At 44.6% G+C, this 25,328-nt stretch overlaps 1 protein-coding gene across 6 annotated transcripts in view; it reads left to right on the forward strand.

The window, feature by feature from the left end:
* The window catches only part of PTPRO (protein tyrosine phosphatase receptor type O), a 922,864-nt gene extending 907,045 nt beyond the window's left edge, over positions 1-15,819 (forward strand). For all 6 annotated transcript variants that reach the window (XM_085652640.1, XM_085652641.1, XM_085652636.1 and 3 more), the window contains 2 exons: positions 9,933-10,046; positions 14,690-15,819. In XM_085652640.1, coding sequence (XP_085508766.1) covers positions 9,933-10,037 — 105 coding nt within the window. In that variant the 3' untranslated portion in view covers positions 10,038-10,046; positions 14,690-15,819. The remainder of the gene's footprint in view (positions 1-9,932; positions 10,047-14,689) is intronic.
* The last annotated feature ends 9,509 nt before the right edge of the window (positions 15,820-25,328 follow it).

Genomic DNA, 25,328 nt, shown 5'->3' on the forward strand with positions numbered 1-25,328 from the left:
ATTTCTTTATTGCCAATTTGTAGATACCCTATAATTTGACCTAAAGTGAGATTTCCGAGAAAAGTTCTGACTGCGACTCAGAGTGACCACAAGAACAGAAATGGTTTAAAGAGAAGAGTGGGTTGTAAGTTGGGGATCCATTGGTTGGGGTGAGTCGGGCCCTCCTGTTGGGGGGCGCGGGCCGTTCTCATCGCGACAGATGCTTAATTGTTTTTGAAGTATAGGGTGGGGGGTTGCTGGGGGGTTGGTTATTTGCACTACACCACACTGACAGGGTGTCTATGTATTCCTATCGGGCTCATCTCCACGCCCGTGCAATGGCAGACACAGTATCACATGGCAGACTGTCATTTGGGGGAGAGTAAGACCTTGGGTTCGATTCGCTTTCTCAGCTGGAACGTGCGGGGCACCCTCGATAAGGTTAAACGTGGGGCTATACTTCAATAGGCCAAACGGGCGGGGCGGACGTCCTTATGCTGCAGGAGACACACCTTTTGGGGGACAAAGCTCTTTGCTTTCAGAGGTATGGGTACCACCAGGTGTTTCACTCCAGTTTTGTGAGGGGATCGCGAGGAGTGGCAATACTGATTCATCGAAGGGTTCCATTTGTACAGGTAAAGCAATGGACCGACACTCAGGGGAGATATTTATTCCTGCAGGGAAAGATTGGGGAGGAATCCCTAGTGCTAGGTAGCGTATATGCACCTCCTCCATTACAATGGAATCTAGTGGAGCGTATTATGACCACTTGGATGGACGTGCCAGATGGGGTGTTTGTGGTAGGGTGAGACTGGAATGACGTGATGGACATGGCAGCAGATCGATGGAGGGAGAGGGGGGCACGGGGTGGCGGCACCACGAAATTTCATTGTCTAGCGACAGGCTTGGACTGGTTAGATGCATGGCGACATCTCCATCGACATGATCAAGAGTTCACGTATCTATCGTCGGCGCATGATTCCTATTCCAGGCTAGATTCTTTTTTGGTCTCAAGAGTGCATGTGGGCAGGGTGGAGGCAGCGGAGATTCTACCAAGAGGATTATCGGATCACTCCTCAATAGCCCTTACAGTGCGGCTGGGGCGGGGGAGGCAGCCGTTCAGGTGGCGCTTGTCGGTGTGGCACTTGCAAGACGCAGACTATAGGGAGCACATGGGCATCGCCATAGATGACTATCTGAGTGTGAATGTTGGGTCGGTCGCACGGGCCAATACGGTGTGGGAGGCAATAAAGCCATTTTTGAGGGGAAGGGACATCTCTTGGTGTGCGGCGGCACGTTGAGAACGTGGCGAGGCGCTTCTCCGGGCGGAGGCAGACATTGGAGTTCTCGAGCGTCTGGGTCGGGCAACCGGGGGCGGGCAGGCTAGGCGACAATTGCTGTTTGCACAGCAAAATTACGCTGCGCTCCTGCTAGATGAGGCCCGGCAGGCCTGGCTGGCAACGCGGAGTAGGGTATACCAATGGGGAGACAAGTCTGGTAGGATGCTCCATAGGCTTTGTCAAGGGATATACCATTCACAGACACTTCCGGGCGTATTGGATGAGTCTGGTGAGCCACTCAGAGACGTGGGTTCTGGTCGACAGCTGTGCGCATATTATGCAGACTTGTACGCCCCTAAAGAATGCCTATCTCCTGAAGTGATTGATCGGTTCCTGGCCTACCTCCCGCCCAGAGCCTTGACAGATGCAGCGAGGGAGGAATTGGAGCTCCCGCTGACAGATGAGGAGCTGGGAACCGCATTGGGGGAACTCAACTCCGGGAAGGCTCCGAGTCCTAATGGGTTTCCGAGCGAATTTTTTAAATGTCCCTTCTTGCAGCCGGGCTCTCACTATCGTGTGGTGGTAGAGGAGGCGCGGGAACGCGGCTTTCTCCCCCCGGACTGGAGCATGCGGAAGTGGTGGTGTCTCATACACCCGGTAGGCCACCGGATCAACACGCATCATATAGGCCCATCTCTTTGTTGAATGTTAAGGCCAAAATATTGGTGAAGGCCCTAGCAAATCGTCTGTTGCCCCACATAGCGGCACCTGTCCACCCGGATCAGGCAGGTTTCATGCCTCAGCAGGTGACTAGACACAATATTAGGTGGGCTCATGTTGCAGTAGCGGCCGCCCAACGACTGGGCGTTCTGGCGGAGTTGCTGCTAGCTGACATGGATAGGGCGTTTGATTCCCTCAGCTGGATATATTTGCACTGTTGCGTCGGTTGAATCTCGGACCGTGGTTCTTGTCTTATTTGACCCTGGTGGGGTTAGAATCAGTGCCTGAGTTTGGCCCCTTGGAGGCAAAGGTCTTTATGGGGGATATACAAGACCACAAGATATCTAGGATATATCGAACCCTGGTTATACACTGCTCCTCCACACTGCAGAAACTCCGGGAGGATTGGGAGGTTGACCAGGGACCCTTGGAGGAGGAGGACTGGGTGGAGGCCCTAGCTGCCCCGCATGGGGCGGCCATTGCGGTGCGTCTATGCCTGGTCCAGTTTAAATATTTGTATAGGGTCTATTACACGTGAACGCAGTTGTGGAGGGCGGGGCTGGTTGCATTCTCGCAGTGTCTCAGATGCCACAGGGAGGAGGGTACACTGATGCATACAGTTTGGCAGTGTCTGTCTCTGGATCGGTTTTGGAGGGATGTTTTCACTTGCCTGTCAGAGGTTTTGGGCTGGGATCTTCCCTGCTCGCCGAAACTGGCACTATTACATGTCCTGGAGGGGATAGGAGACAATATCTATAAACGTCACTTGTTATTGTTAGGTTTAACGTTGGCAAAGAGGGATATAGCGAGGGCATGGAAGGCTCTGAGGCCCCCTGCAGTGACCACATGGAAGAACGCTTAGGACTTTTGTATGGGCCTTGAGAAACCAATCTTCCTAGCTAGAGGATGCCCCCTAAAACATTTCAAAATATGGAAATGGTGGGCAGACTACCGGGGATTGCTCCAAGACCCGGTTTCTGTAGAATGCGATTAGTGAGTATAAAATCAGGGCTGCTTGGTAGGAACTCTGGGAGTGGGGTGGGGGGTGGGACCCAGGTGGGTAATTTGACTTTCAATATCTATGCGGATCCAGTTGGGGTGGATGGGTAGTGCACTTGGGGGGAGAGGGGGCGTTAGATTTATGTTGTATTACCTTTAAGATCTTTTTGGGCGTAGTAGTGGAATAATGTCAAAGTCAATTCTATATGTCATAATTGTGCAGATGTCGCTGGGTTACAGGGCTCTGCTGTACCTGAGCCGCTTGACCAATAAAATGTGTTTTAAAAAAAAATGCAATTCTAATAAACTTTAATACTGTAGCGCAAATAACTTCAGAGGACGGGGATCGCAGGAGATCGAAACCTTCCTGATAATTGCGGGGCAACCTTTTCTTAAAAGTGGCATAAGGAAACGAGTCCTTGGCTCTTTGTAAAGAGCGCAAAAGAGAATAAAGTGCAGGGTGCTTTGTTGTGCTAACCCGTCACAGGGGCAAGGAGTAAGGTTATTGCACCAGCCAGCCTGTTTAGGAAAGGCCACTAAAAAGTGCAATGTGCAAAGCCGAAACCTAATCAATAAAAATCGGTGCTGCGAGTTCGTAGTAAAGGACAAGTAAAATTGTTGTTGAAAAAGGTGCCGATCTTGGAGGGGGTACAGCCCTAATTGCTGCCAGGGATTGTTATACTCCGTAAAATATGCCTTTTTTATAATGAGTTTCATATTAGTGTCGATGCTCGATGGATTATCACAAAGCCATGGAGTGGCCTCAGCATTATCCAGCGTCATACAATCCTTAATGATCGCTCTTGTGATATTTAAATCTTCTGACAACTAGACTTTGGCCCAAAGCATCAATGGGGCAATGTTAATCACATTTGAAGTGAAGCCTATCCACATTATGGGACCATCAACAATCTTTTTAAGAACGTATTTTCTAGTGTTTGAAGTTGAGTACTTTTATAATCTCCCCATACTCCCACCCCGTAGGTAGCAATAGACAGACATTTTGCTTTATTTAAGGTGATCAATTCCATTACCGGTTTATGGCCTAACTTACATGCAAAACGAAAAAGGCCTTCAATGGCACGGTTAGTATTCAGCACCCTTGATGTGATAAGAGTGTCCCGGTCCAGTTTGTTATTAAAAACATTCCCCAAATAAGTAAAATTAGAGACCTTATTAGTTGACTTGCCCTTTTCAGAAAATGTTCTAGATTTAGTGTGTTTTGGACCGCAGACCATAACATAAGATTTAGTGAAGTTTACTTTTAGGTCCACGGCTGACATAAAATCAGTAAAAGCATTCAAGGAGCTCTGTAAGCTATTTGCAGTTAAAGCCATTAAAACCGTGTCGTCCGCATAGGACAACAATGGGACCGGGTTGCCACCGATTTTTGGAAAGTCTAATTTCTGGACTATCAGGGCTGATTCTAGACCATTCGTATACACGAGAAAGAGAAAGGGGCCCAATATGCACCCCTGACGGACTTTTTCAGTGGAAACGATGGGTCTAGTTCTCTCTCCCCCAGGACCATATCGTATGGCTACCATAGTAGATGCATGTAGCCTACGCAGGAGGGTGATGAGAGGTTTCTCGAAACCCATTTCACCCATCATGGACCACAGTTTCCCCCTGTTAACTATATTGAAGGCAAGGTGGATTGATCCCATCCTAGCCTTCATGTACTTGCCCATAATCAAGGCTGTTTGTTTATCCCCATGCCTCGCCTAAATCCGTATTTGGTTTGTGATATTAGCCCTATTCAATCTGCCCAGGATTCCAGTCGTGCTAAAATGACCCTCCCCATCACCTTGACCATAGCATCGATCAAGGAGATGGGCCTATAGCAGGCCGGGTCTTCCTTATTTCCCTTTTTAGGTCTCGCCTACGCAGTGCACAAGCGATGCTTTGGGGACCTTTTGGAATCGCTCCAGGCTTTCTTCAAACTCGTGCATGTTTTGCACTGTTTGCTATTAGTCCTCGTGCATGTCTGGCGCCTGCTGCTGCTCGTTCCCGCAAGTTAAACGCCAGACATGCCATCAGTGTCTACAGGCATTCAATATCCTGTTACTAATGAGTTTACTGCCCTCTTCCCTGTCCGGGCACTGCTTTCTGTACAGGAGATGGTCTCTTGGGATTCCAGAGGCTAGCATGGCGCCGTGCGGATATTAAGCAGTCAGCAGGCTTCCTCCTAACCACTAGATGGCAGCAGTACATTGCCCGTCACTATTTGGTTTTGAAACCATTCTTTAACATGTGCCCAGTGTTCCCGCTAATCAGTCTGTCATATGCAGAGCGTCCATTGTGGTGGAATAGTAATAGAAATACACTGCTATACTCGTGCAGAAGGACACTTCCCGTCCATACACCGCACTCAGTGAGCCCTGTGTCATTGGCACTCAGTGAGTCAAGTATCAGTAAGATGGTATTATCATAGTATAGGCTACCCTCGTTGGGTCCTAGATAACGGTTACATTATTCACAGTCCACACTATGCAGTCACTGAGCCCAGCGCGCATGTGAAAGTTTTGCCTACCTTTAGAGCACTTTCAGTGAGTCCTCGGTCATAAGAGGCTATTTTCGACCTATACACCATATTCAGTGAGATAATTGTAACCGGGCTGCATACCTGCTCTTTACACCGCACTCAGTGACTTCTGTGCAGAATGTATCCTTCATCCCTGGAGCCCGCTCAGAGAGTTATGTAAATGGAGGGAGGTGGGGGTGGGGACGTATATTCTTGAAAGATATGCCGCCCACACTGAGTGCAGTGTGAGCTGGAGGGTTAGAGCACACTCCGTGGGCTCACAACATATACTCTCTTGGTGAGTTCCGTGCACCCTTCGTCTTTTCTGACAGAGCAGAAGAAGAGTGTAAACAGGGGGGTGGCGGGAGGGAAGGGGGTGCCTGCCCGGACCCTGAGGTCTCAGCTGTGCCCGGCCAGTCTCGGGTACGTGGTGCAAATCCTCTCCCAGCCTAGGCAGCCCGTGGTCCTCTCGAGCGGACCCCCTCGCGCCTCTCGACTCTCCTGGGCACGCGCCTGCCTGCCTCTCGCACTCCTGCGGCATCCCTCGCCGGATTCTTTGTCGATGCCTTTGAGTTGAACTATATTGCCATGACAACCCAAATCAGAGCAGCTTTGGAAAAGTGAGGCATAACTGCAACTGATATACAAATAGTTGGATCTGTCAAAGAGGACCAGCTTCTGAATTTTAGGGGCATCAAGGAGAAGGGGTACATGTGAATAATGCCGCATAAATGTGCTGCATTTACCTAAAATAGTGCTGCCTGCTAACTCTTGTCACCTTTAATATTGTATTTAGTTCCAAACATCACCAAGAACAAACGGAACACCTTCTCTCCTCGGGTTACCAATGCATTGTTTCCATGTCTTAACAGCTCACTCCTCCCTGTCTCTCTTTGCGTCTATGTCTGCGCCAATCTTTCTCCCTCACTGCGCCTCTCCCTCCTCTCTCTCTCCCCCTCTCGCTCTCTCACGCTCCTCTTCCGGTTGTATTTCACTTTGACTGTCTTCCTTTCCCCTCTCACCCACGCTCTTTCTCCTTCTTTGGCTCGTTCTCCTCCCTTTAGTCTTTGCATCTCTGTCTCTTTCTTTACATCGCCCATACACTGTTGTCCCCGTCACGCCCACTCGCTACCTCGTCCTCATCTCGGTATCTCATACGAGTCATGGTCTCTCTCTCTATCGCATTCCCTCTGCCTTTCTCTCTGTTTCACAGAGTTTCACCTTTCATTCCTTTCACTGTGTTTCTCTCGCTTTAAGTTTGGCTAATGACGGGACCTTGCTACAAAGCAACACTGCGGTGCACGCGATGGTAGTTGTATACCAAGTGGTTCAGAAGAAGGTGGGTCGCTGGAGGGAACATCTAAAGTAGGGGTTCGCAGTGAAGACTGAGATTGTCCTGGGAAGAGGCTCACACGGAGGTCTGAGCGATGAAAGGAGGGTCCGAGCCCTAGGTGGGATGGAGCAGCATCAGGAGTTGCTCTGGCATCTAGGGGGCTGCCCTGGGGGAAGTGTTGCCTAAAGTTATGATTTTTCATCTTCTTGTTTAGGTTGAGATAGGGTGGACTCTGGAAGGTATGCACTGGAATGGCATTCAAGATACTATGAGCCCGGAAAGAGAATGCCTGGCATCTTGTCTTCTCTTTCCATCATTTCCCTTGTCCCAGTCTTGTAATGCTGCTGCTGCTGCAGGGTGTGCACACGCCACTGGAGGTCTTGAGGTAGGCTATCAGCTTTGGTGCAGTGACAGAGTTGACAGCTTGAGACTGGTGGGAGCTAGTGAAGGTCTCTGAGGGCCAGTGTGCTGCTGTTGGACTTGCAAACATCTCAGATGAAGTGTGCTTCCGTACGGAGCGCTGTCTTCAGTGGAGTCACACAGATCTCAGGGTCGATGGGCGCAGAGCGCTGTCTTAGATGAAATGTAAATGGTCCAGGGCTTGGGTGGCAGTTCTCAAGGCTGTTTCAGTAGGATATGCTTAACTAGTTAACTCTACGGAGCAGGCCAGTTTATTCCAGACTGTTGTCATCTGGTGCACAATGTGGGCTCTGAAGCTGGGGTTAGTGTTAATGTAGAAGCCCCAGGACCTAGCACCTTTGGCGCATCAAGGAGTGAATCCTTTAAGATTCACCTCGGGCAAGCTGCCTTGACTTCTTGTTTGAAGTCAGTAGAGAAGAGCACAGGTTCCACCTTAGTGGGGTTAAGTGTAAGGCGAACCTTCAGATGCTGTTCTTGGATCATAGCAAAATATCCTTCAGGCGACAGATATAGAAGCCAGATGAGACTTCCAGCGAGAGTTGTGTGCCATATGCATACTGGTGAACTGTGGCATCCTTATCACCCAGTAGACTTCCCAGAAAGCGGCTCTTGCCGCTTTCATTAGAAGGCGCGTCCCCTCCACCCCACCTCCACAAGAGTGCGCTTTCATTTTTTTTTTTGCATTATGTAGTGCGAATGAAGGGATCAAAGCACTTTACATAAGTACTAGTTCCATTACAGAAATCTGCCTGGTGGGTGATAATGTGCTGCACACTTATAAGGTCTCAAAGGCGAGACCTATTGGCTATGCCAATGCTTGTTGTATTCAGGTACTACTATAGCCTCTTTCCATGAGGATGGGATGGGGCCAATGATTGCCGCTCTAAAAACATTTGTTAGGAAGGGTGACCACAGTAGCATATTACTCTTAAACAAAATCAAGAGGTACCCCGTCCGGCCCTGCAGCTTAGAGCTGTATAGCTTTCGTAAGAGTATCCTCAAACTCACCTACAGTTAGGGAAGAGCTCAGGTGGTGGGCAGTGACTGGATTTAATGGGACGTCTAGACTTAATTCCTGGCCAGTGATACCCTTGGGGTTGAATATGTTTGTAAAGTGCGATTCCCATACTTGTCCTGGTATCAGTGAATCCGTCCCCCTTGAATCCATTGTGAATAGGGGGCGGTGTATTACCTCCCAAAAGCTCCTAGAGTCCTTTAGTGCGCTCGCTCTCTCTAAGTCCGCCCAGGCCAACTTTCTGAGTTCATTCTTCCGCTTAACCACTGCGCTCTTGTAAGCCTGTCTTGCACTCTTGATGAAGGATTTGTCTCTGGGGCCTATATGTAGTGCCTCTTTTAAAACCTTTTGGGCACTTGGGCACTCTGCGTTGAACCATTTAGGCCCCCTGGGTTGTTTCCTTAGTTCATATCAGACTCTACGATTAAGGCACCTATTACACCTGTCGTTACCACCAACACAACCTAATTGCAGGCATGGTGCTCCTGCTCCGGCCCTGTGTTTCCTCTTAATATTTGCAAAGAAACAACAACAAAGGAAGCTTGGGACCACAACAGGCAGGGTAAGGAAGGCAGGCTATGCTGATCTGCAGAGAGGACAGGTGGGGGCAGTAACAGAAAACTTATTAAGCCAAACAATGACAGTCAGTAACACAGTCTGATTTGAGGTGCTGTACTGAGCAGTCCACTATGGGTGCTTTTATACCTAATTTTTACATTTCTTTCCATTCATATTTATTGCCAGCATTGCTTTAGTACGATTGAAAAAACAGCCCAAAATGACGATTATTTTTTACCGGTACACTTTGTGGAGCAATTTGGTGTCCACTGGTCCCATTTAATTGTCTTGTTCTGGAAAATTTGGGAGAATACGAGGAAGGCGAGCTGGGCAAGATTAAGAACAGCCATGACAAGAAAAACAAACAACAAGCAGACAAGGGTACCAGCACTCATATAAAAGTGTTTTACCTTACTTTTCGTTGGATCTTAGTCGTAGGGAGACTGCTGCATGGAACTCTACTGCACCTCTGGAGGCCGGCGCCCTGGGCTTGGGCCCAGTCTGCCCATACTAAACGCCAGCCCTCCCCAACCCCTCCAAATAGCAGATGTGAAAGGACAATTAAATCGGACCAGTGGAAGGGACACCAAATTTGGTTTCGCCCGGAGCACTCTCTGAACAAAGGCCAGCTCTGGGTGGGGGCATATGGGGTTTTGTTTTACCCCACTTTATTCTTAAATTTCATGAAAGTCAAAATGTAGTTTGCCTGAGTTAACAAAGAATCAACTTAAAATACTTTCCCGATGTCAAAGAGGAGTAGTTTACCTCACAGCCTTATTAAGTGTGAGCACTCAATTCTGCAAATCTCGGAGAACACCTCCCAATCAGCATCCTTAACCTGCTCTGCGTCATCATCACCCCCATGACAGTGAATAGGTCACGGTAGGGGTCACCGGGCCCTATTCACTTACAGAACGGGCCTCTCCGGTGTGGTTTGCTCCTGGCTGATTGTGCTGCGCCTGTTGGCTGCACTCTTGAGTTGGAACATCTGTTGCAGTAGAATCGTTAACGTTTCGTGATTGCTTGGCACGCAGGGTGTTCTCAGCACTTCACTTCCAAAGTATTTCCTTGTTCCTCACGATGACCCCTTTCTATCTCTCCCAGGAACAATACGTCTTCATTCACCAGTGCGTGCAGCTGATGTGGAAAAAGAAAAAGCAGCAGTTTTGCATCAGTGATGTCATCTATGAGAACGTCAACAAATCATAGTTGTGAATGGTGAGTACGCCTATTGTTTTTCCACCTCGTATGCTTGAAATGGGAGGATTTTCAGCCTGAGGATGCTAGACGCAGCATCTTCAAGATAACGGGTACTTCCCCACGGTGGGAGAGCGGCTTCCGAGATGAAGCTCGCTCGTCCACTGCAGCCGAAGCCAGGATGCTTTGCAGCAACAAGCGTTATTTGTTTAACACCCTGTGGATAAAAAGCACAATACAACGGTAATCCTAATTCACCAAATCTCGGATCTCTCATAGGAAAAAGATGGTGGCGGTAAAGGTTGATGCGGAATACAAGCAAAGATGCATTAACAGCCAGCAGGGGCTTTCTTTTAATTCTCAAATAAATCAGTAGTTATGGGATCAGATTCACGCAAGAGCTCCCACTTTAAAACACTAAGGGGGGTTGACGCGATCCTTATTTAAGGACGACGAGTGCACGTATGTTTACCCCAAAAACATTTCAGATTGAGGGCAAAAGTAGATGACCATAGTAAATGCATATATCATGACACAAGAACACAAAAGATCTTCCCAAAATCACAACACTGACCTCCTGTGGAATATAGGACTACCTTCAAATAATATACATAAGGGTTTTTGGGTAAAGGGTCTGTCAAGTGGAGCTACAAAAGTGGATAGCATCTTACCAAATTCTTCCCATGAAACATCAGATGAAACAAGGCATTGGAACAGACACTATTCAAACACAGAATGCACAGAGGTAGGCCACTTTGAATTGTAATGATTTTCATCCCTATTTAGAGAGCACAGAACAAGTAGCAGCAGTGTGGGAAGAGAGTGTTCTGTCTATCTTTAGCTACCTTATTTAGACAAGGCCACTGGAACCTAGTCAATATTTACCAAGGGTAGTACAATGCAAAAATCTGCAGTGAGACAAAAATTGCAAAAAACAGCGAAGCGTCAAATTCAATCACCATTGTACACGGATGAAGTCATTAGCCACTCTCACCCAAAAAGTGCTATCTTTCTGTGCCAGTAAACATAACTAAGCGTTGATATGCAGAGGAAAGGTGAGCAACCAGTGTCTTGCATGAGATGCTGCACTCAAGGCACAGCTTCCGGGGTAAATGTTGCACACAATCACGCGAATGTTAATCACGCAATTAGTGTCATTTTGCAGAAATTACACATTTCATTTGAAAAAAAACCCACAATTTTCCTTTTGCAAATTGTTAGCTCTTGTTTTAATTTGGTACTAGGATTCCACTCAAAGCTAGGTCACACTCCTTTGTGTACCTTTCTTTGATATGGCTTTTCATTCAATCATTAGGATTGTTGTACTTTTTCAGCCAAATTGATTTTCACTTTTGTTTCATTATTGGGTTTGGCTCAGATATATTTTTTACAAATTCTCTTGAAATCATTGCCCAGTAGATTCTCCTCGGCTTGGCCCTTAGGCAAGCACAGCTTTGTATCAACTTACCAGCTTGAGCAAAGGACGCAGACAAGCTCTAACCCATTCATCTTTTACAACTCAACTTTAGATAATGGGTACTGACCATTAGGTGTTCTAGTTGTTTAGAATGGCGTAAGGAGAACTGCAGTTCTTCTGTGTACTAGCTTGCTTGAGGTATAGTCCTGGGAGTGGTGATGGTTTTGAGTGGAGCCAAAGAGTGTGGATAGGAGGTGATCCTGACATTGAAGTTGATTTATTGATCAGGGAGGTCTTGGTCTTCTTGCAGCAGGCAGAAAGTTTGGAGCTCTGAAGCCCATGTTTCCTTAGGGATCGAATTTCCGTTGCGTCAAGCATATTTTGGAGGGTGCAGTTCTACATTGGTGGGGCAGTTTCAGGCTAAAGCAGACAACACAGTGGTCAGCCCAGGTGAAGGGGTGTGATGTTATCCACCGTGATGCCAGAGTAGTTGGTAAAGACCGGTTCGATGAGGGGTCCGGCGGAATGGGTGGGGTTCTTTACCAGTTGAAAGAGCCCAAGTGTGTTTAGATCATCCAGGACATTGTTGGTGTCTTGGTGGGCATGGTCTTCTCTGTGGAAATTGTGGTCACCTAGAAAGATGAAGGAGTTGGAATCAAGTACCAGTCGGGCGATTAAGTCTGTGATGGTGTTTCCAAAGTTGGATCTCGAGTCAGAGGTCGGTAGAGCAGAGCCCACTCGAGAGAGGTGTTGCTGGAGATGTGGAGCTTAAAACCTAGGTGGTTCAGGAGATCACTGGAGTTTGCTGAGGAAAGGGAACAGTGGATGTATTCTATGTAGATGATAGCTAGCCCTCCTTTGGGTTTGCTGGTTCTTTCCTGTATTTCGATCTTGAAGCTGGGGGGAATAGCTCCTGGGATGTTGGGGGCCGAAGTCGGGGAGAGCCAGGTTTCAGTCAGGAAGAGAAGGTCCGGGGAGAGGTTATGTTGGGGGTCCCATACTTCAATGGCTTGTCTGATGATAAATCCAGTATTGACGAGGAGGTAGGTTAGAGAGTTGTGCTGGTGGGTGTAGTGTGAGGGCAGGTGTATGCACTAGGTGAGGAAAGGGATTGGCAGTGATAGCTGGCGGGGGTGCACAGGAAAATCAGGAGTTTAGAACAAGGCACCTTCAGTGTAGGAGAGGGAAGCATGGGGAAGGATATCTGAGGTTCAGGGAGTATAGGTCAGTGGCCGAGTAGCATCCGGGGTTGAGGTGGGTGGGAAAAGGGCCAGGGGTCCTGTCTCTGGGCGCAGATAGGCTTGTCTTTGACACACAAACAGTGCCTCTGCATTACAGCTGCCATTAGGCTCCAGAAGGGGAGAGGAGATCCAGGGGGCAGTGGACGTGTCTAGGCATGACTGGAACCGGCTGCAGAAGAACATGGGAAGCCGCAGATGATCGTCCTGTGCTGGGGGCAAATAGCGGCAAAGGAGTAAAAAAAAAACAGAAAAGGTGGCAAAAGGCAACAGGAGTCAGAAAAGGAGAGTGGAAGTGGCAAAAAGAGTCAAAAAGAAAAAAAGGAGAAAAAATGACAAAAAGATAGAGTGCAAAAAGTGAGCGGGACGAGTGAAAGCACTTCAGAAAGAGCAGCAGGAGAGTGAGTATGGATCCGAAAGTGTGATAGAAATACAGACAGCACGAGAAGAGAAGTGTGCAAGAGGCAGAAAGATATACAGAATGGAAACACATGCACAAGAAAGTAAACGGTAACGGAGAGAACCAAGAGACAAAAAAGGTGCAAAGGTTCAAAGATGCAACAAGTGACACAAGAGAGCTGAAATAGAAAGAGCAAAGGCCTGCATTACCTGCAGGGCAATATCAGTAAATTGATCTCAGGAGTATCTTCGCTGTAAGCAACTTGTCACTCTCCTCTCTTTATGTCCTTTACTCCTGATGGAGTAAAAGACATAAAGAGAGAGAGTGAGGAAGACAAGGTGGGCAGGCAGGGGGCCTCAGTCTGGTGCTGCAGCAGAAGCAGGTGCAAAAGGGCCAGGCCTGGTAGCAGGGCCTAGTCAGCCAGAAGCTCAGTTAGGCAGGGTCCAGCAGCACCTTCATAATAATTGGTAGATAAAGAACACTGCTGCTAATTCTCATTTCAGGTCAAGAAATGTAAGAATCTTGGAAATGTTGTGCAGGGGCATCACCCCTGATACTCCTCAGGCTGTGTGAACCAAGGAGCAGTAGATCTGGTGGCAAAAGGATCGCTCTTTTTGTTGAATTTGTCTGAAATGGAGAAGCTTAAGATCATGTCATATTAACATAATGGGCAGAGGTAGCCTGAAATGTTAATGACTTGGAAGAAAATAAACTTATGGCTTTAATCAGCAGTTGGGAAACAGATTTTGTTCTCCATTTCAATCAATCCTGGTGCAAAGCCTTCGCGGTGGTTGTCTGCTCAGCTACATTGGTCGCCCATGCTGGACAGAATGATTTTGGCTAGATCTCATTAGATTTTCATTGCTACGGCAACTCTACGAGATACTACATCCTTTGAGGCACACACCCCATGCAGTAACCTCAGTTTAATCACCATGACACTTAAATAAATTAAACATCAGATTGTTGTTACTGTATTTACTTTTGCTGCTAGTTTCGATTACGATGTCTATCCAGAAGTAGCTGAAACGTATTCAACTTTTATTTGTGTTGTATGGCTTCTCGGCTAGCGATAGCATCTCAGTTGCTCCATCTCACCCTGTCTCTTCTAAAGAGTGCAGCCAAATCATTGAGGAAATCTGCAGCCATGTTATTTGTATTAGTTTGGCAATACCCATAGCTAAGCTATGTTTATCTGGCAAACTCAAGGACATCAAATATGGCAAGAGTCAATGTTTGCAATATAGCATTTCCATCCTATGGTCCATGCCTCCTCCCTGAGTTACAGGTCCAAGGTACAGATAGGTTGTTTTGTAGTTTCCCATTAAAGCCACTTATAAAAAAGTACTTTGGAAAATTATGTGGAATTTGTGCTTGGAATTTCACAGGTGGAAAGAATATTCATAAGCCTGTTGTACAGGTGGGATTTCAGGTCTCGCTATGGAGAGCTTGATGACCATATAGGAGAAAAAGATGGCACTTGACACATCTCCCACATCTGTGACTTCCTTTCACTCTACAGAACTTTGCAAATATTTGTAATATTCCTACCAAGTCAACATTTTAGTTCTAATACTTTAATTTCTCCTTGTTACTGTTTTTTTTTCAGGTGAGACCATGAAGAACACCCATCTTCCCTCGCTTCAGATTTTTTTTGAACAGCTAGTCTTTTACCAAGGAGGGCCACTGCTCTGCAGTGCCGCGACATTGCCAGAGCGATACCTTTCGACGGAGAAGCACTGGGGAGAAGTAGCCTTAAAGAGCCTGCAGTGTCTTTCCGACTGTTTCGTTCATGGACATTTTCAAACCCTGGACCAAATTCAACTATGTAAAAGGAAGGAAGAGGACACTTAAATGTGGGCACACAGCACACCAGGAAGGAACGTTCTGCTGGGTTTGCTTAGATTTAAGCAAGTGCAATACTTTTTTATGGTTGAATTGGAAAGACTAGAGCCTTTTCCAATGCGTCATTGATGTGTAGTAAAGTTGCGTGTGTGAGGGAAAAGGGCATTGTTAGTATCTAATAATACCTCATTGTTACGTGGAGGGCATGGACATGTTTGGACGAGTGATGAAATGGAGTCTGCCTAGGAAATCTCTGTGTTCGTTATCCCAAAAATCGCAGTATTAAGGTACTTGATTTATCAATGTCAGTGGACTATGTATCCTACTCCGAGACCATCATGCAAGCCAAAACATGGAGTAGCAAACCAAGGTTCGGAAGCTGAAATGGCTCTTGTACGTCACACTAAATAGTGGTGCTCTTCCAGTGCCAATTTCCAACTAATACGTTGTGTCATCCAGTCACCTGGCCACCAGTGTCCCTGAGAGTAGCTCTGATGCCTCAGTAGCTCCTGGAGCCTCGGTTGCATCTATCAAGTCAAGCAAACACGGCCCCTGTGCACCTCACCTGTACACTCCACCCATTGTTCCGTTTACCTGTGCAAATGTGAAGCTAGTTCCTTTCTGACTAATTGTGATTGTGGATAACCATGTGCTTGAACTGACACAATGTCGTACATCTGCTGGAGGTTGGAGATGCATCAGCCGTGGAGTCTGAGATGTCCGCATGCTACAAGATATTATTATCGTCAGCTGCCTTTCTGTGATGTTGTCAGGCGTTAGTATGTGGGCCCACCAGGGGACCTTTTTAGCTGCCACTTAAATTTGTAATCAGCATCATTAGCACCACTACTTGTATCCCTTTGGGTTTGTTCCAATTATAAAATTATGTCAGTGTGTGGTGTGTTATTAATGCTGTCAAAATAGGCCTTCGTGCAAATTGTTGTTGTAGGCGTGCGTCACTGGGGACTACAGTGATGAATGCACAGTACATACAAGACAGTCATTTGAATTCAAAAGAAAAGCCGACTATTCCGCTGAAATGGCTTTGCTCGCATTTAAGTCAAATTATACTGCAGTTTTATTTTCACAGACATGCCTACTTGCAAAATATTTCATAGCCATGTGGTTGTGGGGCGCCCCGAAATCTTTTATACCCCCACCAAAATTTACCTCAGGAGAATGCCCACAGTTCAATGGATTGGAGACCGTGTTAAACTTCAGTTTCATGAGGCAATGTGTCCCCGAGTTAAGACATCTCCAAACACATCAAAATAACAGAAATACAGTCAGTTAAGTTAAGGGCCCAACACAGTAACTCAGTTCAGGACTAGGGGAATAGTTACAGGGTTTTATTACAAAATTCAAAAATAAGGCGATACAGATCTAATGCCATGAAGATTCACAACAAATAAGCATTACAGAGAAATGCAGAAATATTGTGAGTCCCAAGTGCAGCAACATGAGGAGAAAAACAGAAAGCATCCCTACCAGCATAGGAAAAAACTCAGAGAAGTTCTGATCCACCCCCAAAAGTCGAGGGTTTCTATACATTATTTCCGCTTATGAAATTACTAATACTGCAAAATCACTGTGGTGTGAGCAAATGTATCATTCATTAGCAAATCAGAACGCAGTTCTATTAAGCATCACAATGCCTTACCATCTAAGCACCATACCCCTACATCAATATTTAGTCTGCCCTCTCTATGCGAATGTTATCTGGAGTTGGTAGAACAAATTGAATAATTTGGCTTCTAGGCCTAAACTGAGGCCTACTTAACAAAGATCTGAAAAGTGCACTTCTGTGAAATCATTTTAAAAGCAGCAGCACTTAATCAGTGTATACATGTGAAATCAAGTGTTAAACTACTATTTGCACTTTGTTATTTAAGCACAAAAATATAAATGCACAAAAAATCTCCACCACGTCCCCCTTTGATTATTTTATAATCACTTAAAACACACAATCTAATTAGTCAATAATTATAATGCATGATGCATCACTTTCTGCTTCTTTCGTGTTGAATTCTCCATCAAGTTCATCTGGTTGTAAACACAATCTCTGACATTCTCAAATTCATACTCTTCCTTCTATCTTCTCTTTGATGCTTCTCTTCCTTAACACCCATATTTTAGAAAGAGGTACTCAGAGGAACAAGAAATCTATATAATTATTTCATAGGTTAATATTAGCCTAAACATACACCCTCCCAGACTATCAAACCATTCACCAACCTTGGTGAACTCCTTTCCTATCTCACAACCCAGGAACCTACTGCTTCCCACAAGCCATGCTCCTCTAAAGTTTGGACTTCACAAAAGATATTTAGTTATATTCAACACGTTTATTAATAAGCCTACTGTTATTAGGTACGAAGGTTCAACACTCTGAAATATTCAATACCTGGCAAACACCACTTTCCTTCATTAGAAAAATATGTAGCGATAAGCAGGGTTAACATAATCATTACCCACATAACAATCAATTCATAGTTATTTGCATTAAAGCGTCAGCAGTGTTATAAGAAAGCCGGTCCACAAGCTTAGACAACCATTTAATTTTTACATATTTCACAGTCACACCTATAGATGGAATCTTAGCTCCTAATCTATCTAAGACCACGTTTCGCTGTACTCAAACCAACTGCATCATTCATCTCACTTACATTTATAAACTCTAGGAAATACTAAAGCAAGATAACAGGAACCCGCCCAATTATGTGGAAGGTTAAAATAAGCAGTCTAACCACATTTAAAATAAATCCCTCTCCGAAGTGGTTGCTTACTAATCAGGGAATCACCTCTAACAGCACAACTTTTTTCATACGACGTCTCGCCCTCAAGGTTCACAGCACACAATACACAACTCACCCTTTCTCTCTTGCTCCAGTATTAATCTTGGATGCAAATATCCTTCCTATACAAAATACTATGCGTAGACACAAGGGAAAGCTTTTTTCACTTTGCATGCGTTCTGCACAGTGCAGCACGCATGCAAAGTCCGAAAAGGAAGGAGAAATGAAAGCATTTCTCTTTCCTTGCGCCTAGTTTAAAAGGGCACATTTTTCTCACTCTAAACCCAATTTACTGTATTTGGTAAACTGGGTTTAGCTAGGAGGAACATTGGGTGGATGCATGGGAACGCCATGCGCCACCCTTGGGATGCCCCCATGTCGCAAAGTCATGCGAAGCAGCGCTATGCGCTGCTTCGCATTACTTTAACATTATTTCCAGAGCTAAACAAGTTTAGCACTGGAAAGTAAATTAGGAAAAAAAGATTTTATGCTCTGGTAGCTTGCACCGAGCAGTCAGGCTAAACTAAAGAGGCAATGTGAAAGTATTTGTGCACACACACAGTAACACAGTGAAAACACCACAAATGTACTCCCCACCAGTTTAGGAAAATAGCCAATATTTATCTGAGCAAAACAAGACAAAAATTAGACAAACCTAACATACACAAGTCAAGATGTGAATTTTGCAAGATTAAATCAAAATTCATTGCTTCAAAGTCAATAGCTCCAACTAGGGCTATCTGGTCGCGATTGTCCGGGGCAAATCCAAAAGTTCAGTCAGACCACGATGGAGTGCGGGCTGGATACAGGAGTCACGCAGACCCACTGACAGTACCTTGGATCTGTTGATGCTCAGGGACGATGCGGCAAAGTCGGGCCTGCATTGTAAGTCAAGGTCATTGCATCGTACGTGGTGTCCACTGCTTCGGCGAAGGCTGTGACAATGAGTCAATTTCACAGGGATGCGCAAGTTCTGAATGACGCTTTGGGGTCGATGCGTTGGTCTCTTGGGTTGCAGCACCAAGCACTCAGTTCCAAGGGCCCAAGACTGGATTTGGCACCACTTGGAAGAACAGGACTCATAGCAGAAGAACCCAGGAGCTGGTAAATATGCAGGTGAAGTCTTTGATATCCCAGAGACTTCAGTAACAGGAGGCAAGCCCTTGGAGAATCTTTAGATGCAAGATGTAGAGAGTAAAGTCCAGTCCTCTCCCTCCCAGGCAGGAAGCAGCAGGCAACAGGCCAACAAAGCAAAGCAAGCAGCAAAGTGGCATTGCCTCATGGTAGCACAACAGCTGTTTTTCCTGGCAGAATGTCCTCAGTCCAGAAGTTTTCTGAGTATATGGTGTCAGAGGTCCAGTACTTATACCCATTTTAGCCTTTGAACTGGGGAGATTTCAAAGAAAGGTAGTTGCAGTGCACACAACCCTGCCCTTTCTGGCCCTGGCTCCAAACACACTACAACTGGGTATGCAGCTCTTTGTGTGGGGACATGCAAAACTCCAAAGCACATGTCCTACCTTTGAAATACACTGAACATTGCCCAAGGAGCTACCTAGGGCCCACCTTAGGGGTGACATATGTAATAAAAGGGAAGGTGTGGGCTTGGCAAGTAGGGGAACTGGCCAGGTCAACATGGCAGTTTAGAACTACAAACACAGGCTCTGCATTGGCAGGCCTGAGACAGGTTTGAAGGGGTACTCACTTGGATGGCACAATCAGTGCTGCAGGCCCATTAGCTGAATTTGATTTATAGGCTTTGGGCTATATAGGGCACATTACTTGGGACTTATTAGTAGTCAAATATGCCAATAAAGGAGAAACCAAATGTCATTACATTGTAGACACAGAGCACATGCGCTGTAGCACTGGCCAGCAGTGAAATAGTGCCCAGAGTCCTAAAACCAGCAAAAATGACATTCAGCACACAGTCAAAACGGGAGGTTAGAAGCCAAAAAGACAGGGGAAATCACGACAAAAGATGTCAGTTCTAACAACTGCACATATACTTTTTTGTATATGTGCAAATATGTTCAGAAATGTATCATAGTTTCCCCCATCTTTAGCTTCTTCAGAGACAGGCAAGTCTTCCAGCGAAATATTTAAGTCCAACAGATGGGGTGATAGATGCTTGTTTTTATGAAAAAGACTAACAAAGACATTACAAGAAAGACCATAGGACATTGAAAGCTGCAAGTATTTTGCACTTTCATCTGCAGAAGAAGGAGGGAAAAGTACACATAAAACAATCTTTGACCCCCCCCCCCATAATATCCACATACTCACCCAACATGTTAGTATATATGTTATCATGGAAACTACTGGCTAAACTTTACCTATGTTTCAGTGTATTGGAAACAACATCAAAATGTAGTGTAGTTAACGGAACGTCTGTGGAGACGTGCCTCACTGGAGAAAGGAGACGCAACAACAAGCCAACTAAAACTATTAGCGTGATTATCAAGGAGATTAGACCAATGAGTACATTTGCTATATGCCATTCTCTATTGAAATCAAAATCAAAAAGTAACATAAAACTTCCAGAAAACCTACAATTTTCTTTAAAAACAATTATAAAATGTTCTTCTTTCTTCATTTTTTCAAAGTAACCATCAAAAATAAAAATAGGCTTCAATAATTTGTTCCATAGTTCATTTGGTTCATATTCTCCCACTCTTTTCTTCATCAGAAATATTATGCAAAGTTCATACTGATTTCACCATTGTCAGTCTTTTCTGATTCCTCAAGGAGATCTTCTTTTCCCAGCTCATTTTTTAAAATGAATTGGCAACAGTTTATTGGACGGTAGATCTTTGTATCTTCTTCTTCGGACACACACACTTGATACACCAATTTAGGCAAAGCATTATTTCAGTTTAGAATTCTCTTCCTTGTTGATCTTTTTGCAGCCTGATGCTCCCTTTCAATGTTCTCTGAGTTGATTTCAATTACTTCTTTGATTTGTTTCAGTATTTAATTTTTCTACCGCGGTGTTTTGCAATTTCTCTTTCCTGCTTTTGGTGTCTCAACTTCTGCATCTTCACTTGTGACTAGTTCTGAATCTTCTTCACTCAGTGATGGACTTTAAATTTGATCAGAATTAACCGCTTAACTCACTAACAACTGCTTTCTTCCCTTGGGGGTTCTCAAGACTCGCATTTTCAACTGGAGTCTTTACTGGTACGATCAGAGACTTTGTCTTCTTGCTGCCACGCATGACTGTGCGACAGCTCTTCTCTCTGACCTTTGGTTTGAAACTGGCCACAGCTGCTGGTACTTTCAACTGGATCTTAACTCTTATCAACTGGATAAATTGCTATGTCTTTAACAGTTTCTGAATTTTCTTCACTCCTCCTCTGGATCCAGGCTGTGAAATTGAGCTTGTCTCTGTGAATCAGTGGATGTTGTCACCACTTCTTCCTCTACTGCCTTCATTCATCCCATATGAGCCTTGTGGATCCACTGTGGAACTCTGGTACACTTAACAGCAGTGTTAGTCACAAGCACATCTTGAAGTGGGCCTTGCCGGCGCTCTTCCAAATAATTCTTGTGGACATGTTTCTTGATGAGAACCCAATCCCCTGGGTTCAGTGGGAGGATTTCTTTTGTCTTTGCTGTTGCCAAATTCACCTGATGAGAAACACGTTTCACCATATCAGCCAGACCTTTGCAGTAATCTACCATGATATCCTCAGTCACTGAAACAAGTGTAGCTGAAGGGATGTATGCAAGTCTCATTGCTCTGCCCATCAGGACTTCATGGGCAGCCTTTTAGTCTGGTATACTTCTTGTACCCATCAGGACATGAGAAATGGTATCAGGCCGTTTCAAAGTAGTGGATGCATACACTTTGGCCAGTTTATTCTTGATGATCTCATTCGTCTTCCCCCACAATGCCAGATGATCGAGGACCATAGCTACAATGGAACATTTGAACAATCTAGAGTGCTGTACAAACCAACATTTTAAATTTCATTTTTTACATGTGAGCCACAATTCTTCTCAATAGAGGTCAGCAGGCCAAAACAGGGTATTTATTCTCTCAATAAAAACTTATCAACTGTCATGCTATCCAAATTCCAGGTTGTGTGGGCCTCGACCCATTTAGAGAATGAGCAGAAAATCATGAGAATATACTTAAGGCCATTGTAAATTGGCCTCTCAATGAAATCTACTTGAATTCTGGTAATGGCCTTCTGATTTACCAATATGATTAATTCGGGCAATAGTCCTCTCTTCTTGATCATTCTCTGACAAACTAGACATCTCTGATACAAATCGTCTGCAACATTTCTGTATTGAAGTTTTGACCAAATATTGAATATTCATGACATAGAGTCTCTCCCTACATGTGACTGATTACGTAGATTCCCAGTAATACAATTTAGCATGGAGTCAGGCAATATATATTTGTATTCAAGAGTGATCCAAAGATTCTAATAGTTCCTTTTGCAACCTAAAATTTCCCAGTTTTTCTTATCCTCTGGTGCTTTCTGATGGAGGTCGCTTAAATCACTCAAAGGCGTTTGAAGTGGATTCAACAAGAAACAACTTAGATTTTCTGTTCCTGCAACAAAAGTTTCATTTTATACGTTTTGTTCATTTCCTTGAATCGTAATGTGTTCAATTGATCTCACATCTTCATTTTCAAGTGCACTATATTTATTTCAAAGCATGACAATATCTTTTCCAGCCTTAGGGGTAGCACACTTGATCACTGCAATTCCTTTAGCTGATGTATTGCTCCCAATAAATCTAGTATGTAGGAGCTATTCCTGATGGGATTCCCAGAGAATGTCGTAAAACTCCTTTGTGGCCACAACTGTTCAAAGTCATTGATTACTCCAAAACCATATTGGCTGTCTGCGTAGCTCGTCACATTAAAATCCTCTGTAAGACAACAAGCTCTTGGCAATGCAACCAATTTTGCCACTTGTGCTGAATTTACATTAGGCAGATATGATGCTTCAAGAATTTCTGAAAGGGAAAATACTGCATAAGAAGCATTCAATGCACCATGATGGTCTCTTAAAGAAGAACAATAATGCGCAAACAAAATCAGATCCACCATTTCAAGAGGAGTTTCTTTAATGTCTTGGCTAGTACATAAATTTGGCAGAGACGCAGTCGTGTTTTGGTTCATCATCATTAGGATCACTCCTCTGTGTTGCAGGAGCTAAGAAATTTCATCTTTTGATTGAAATATTCTCAGCTGCCAGTATGGCTTGTTTATATCTGGTCAGACAACTGTTTGTCAAGTGCTGAGTGTGTTTACGAGGCAGAAAAATCTCAACAGAATGTGGAACAAACAAAATTAGTGTATGCCCATCACAATTCCTTCACTTTGCTCAATTGCAATGCAAACAGCTGCAACCAATTACCGGCAAGCAAGAAGACGTAAAGCTATTGGATCCAACACAGCTCACAGATAGGCCACTGGCCTCATGACTCCACTATGTTTCTGAGTTAGTACTGAAACTGCACACCCAACTCTCTTACGGCAATAAAGAAAAAACTCCATATTTTAATCAGGCATACTAAGGATGGGACCATTGCACAGTTTTTCCCTTAACACCCGGAAGTCCTCTAAGCATTCATCATCAAATTGTCATTGTGGGTGATCCTTATTTGCAGTCAAGGAAAAGTTTGGAATCCAATGATGACACAGTAGCCAACAGAAAAAACATCCTCACCTCCTTCTGGGTGGAAGCAGGGTCGGACTGGCCGTAGAGGGCAGCAGGCATTTTCCCAGTGGGCTGCCAGGGTGGGGGCCAGTTTTGGGTCCCTGGAGGTCAGTTTTTGTTACCGGGGCCAGCAATATTAGCCCCTTGTAACAAAATCAGCAGAAACTGGCCATGGCAAACAGCTCGGCCGCACCCCCACCTTCCCCCCCAGGGGGGCAGACCGTGCAGTTTGCCGGGGCCGGTTTTGATTCCCAGTCCGGCCCAGGATCACAGAAACACATTTGTTTGAGACTTTCCTAGGTCTTTTTTCAATATGATGACCAAGGTAAATTCTTTATTACAGTACTGCATTTTTGTAGAAGAACTCTTGTAACCATTGTCAGCTAAAGGGTTCAACAGCACAATCATATCATGCTTAGAGCCCTCTTTTGTCTTAGATGCAGCCAGTGGGTCATCTATATATTGAAACAGGACTAAATTACAGGGCAACTGTGAATTTTCCATGTCTTACCTTAGGATCTGACTACAAATTGAAGGACTTTCAGTATACCCTTCTGCAATTTTAAACCAAATGAGAGCTTAATTTTGGAACTGAAATGAAAAGAGATATTGACTGTCCTCATGCAGATGAATGTAGAAAGACGCTAGGCATAAGTCAATGACTGTATACTGTTCTACATCTGTTGGAATCTGGAACAATATTGCTGCAAGATTCAGTACCAACAGACAATATGGAATCAATATTTTATTTATTTTTTCAAAGATCCTGCACAATTCTTCATTTACTGCTCAGTTTTTTAATACCCATCGTGGGAGAAATAGAAGGACTACCAAGCACTTACAACAAGATTTCTTGTCTATAATTTTTTCAATTAATTTCTTTTGAAAGTTTGTATTGTTTAATTCTAGGAAAAACTGCATTTGGTTTCATGCTCATCTTGACAGGTTTGACACTTTTTTATCAATCCTATCTCTTTTACTGTAAAATTCCAAAAGTCTTCTTTGACATTATGTCCAGAGGACATCATAATCTATAGTCAGAACTGGGAACAACTCAACTCTTGAATCATGTTATTTTATTTTGAATATAACAAATCGTGGGTCTCAATTGCGACACCATATACTGTGCAATAAATCATGCAGTTCATCTTGTAAAGCAAGTCTCTACCCAACAAATTGGCAGGACTCTGATCACATAACATAAACTGATTATTATTCTCAGTTGATCCAATTTTAACAGGGACATCTGTTGTAACCTTGTTAACAATCTATTTATTGCTAATACTTGGACTTCTTTCCTGGGAGGGGTAGGCTTTAGAGCCTCGACAGATTGAACTGTAGAGCAGGTAGCTCCTGTATCTATCAAAAAGGTCACACAGGGTGGCCATTGACTTCACCATCCATGAATGGGCTACTTTGGTCTACCTCCACGACTACTCCAAAAAAGCAATCCTCCTCCACCTTCATGCACCATCATTAGGAATTTGTTTCTGGAAAAAATTGACGAAAATCATTATTCAGAATCAATGGAGTCTACCAAAACCCTTGACTGTAGGGCATTTTGTTTGTCATACTTAGCTGCACCGCTAGAGCTGTGGGCATAAACCCATAATAAAAGCAGATCAAAACCACCAGCACCATCCCTCTAAGGATCTCCAACTCCACAGTAATTCTCAAAACTCTTTCAGAACTTCTCTAATTAAGCATTCACTGACTCTTTCAGCTCTTGTGTGGATCTTAAAATCTTTGACCAATTACCTCTTTCCCCAGCATATTCTTTTTCATATACTCTATGACTGCTCTGTACTTAACAGCAACCACTCAGATGGAGCATTATTAGGCTTCACTCTAGCTGGTTCTTCTGTTAACCAAGCAACAGCAACCTTACACTCAGACTGCAATTCACCAGGAACACCAATCCAAA

This window comes from Triturus cristatus, chromosome 4_1, assembly GCF_964204655.1.
Source record: "Triturus cristatus chromosome 4_1, aTriCri1.1, whole genome shotgun sequence".
Taxonomy (NCBI): domain Eukaryota; kingdom Metazoa; phylum Chordata; class Amphibia; order Caudata; family Salamandridae; genus Triturus; species Triturus cristatus.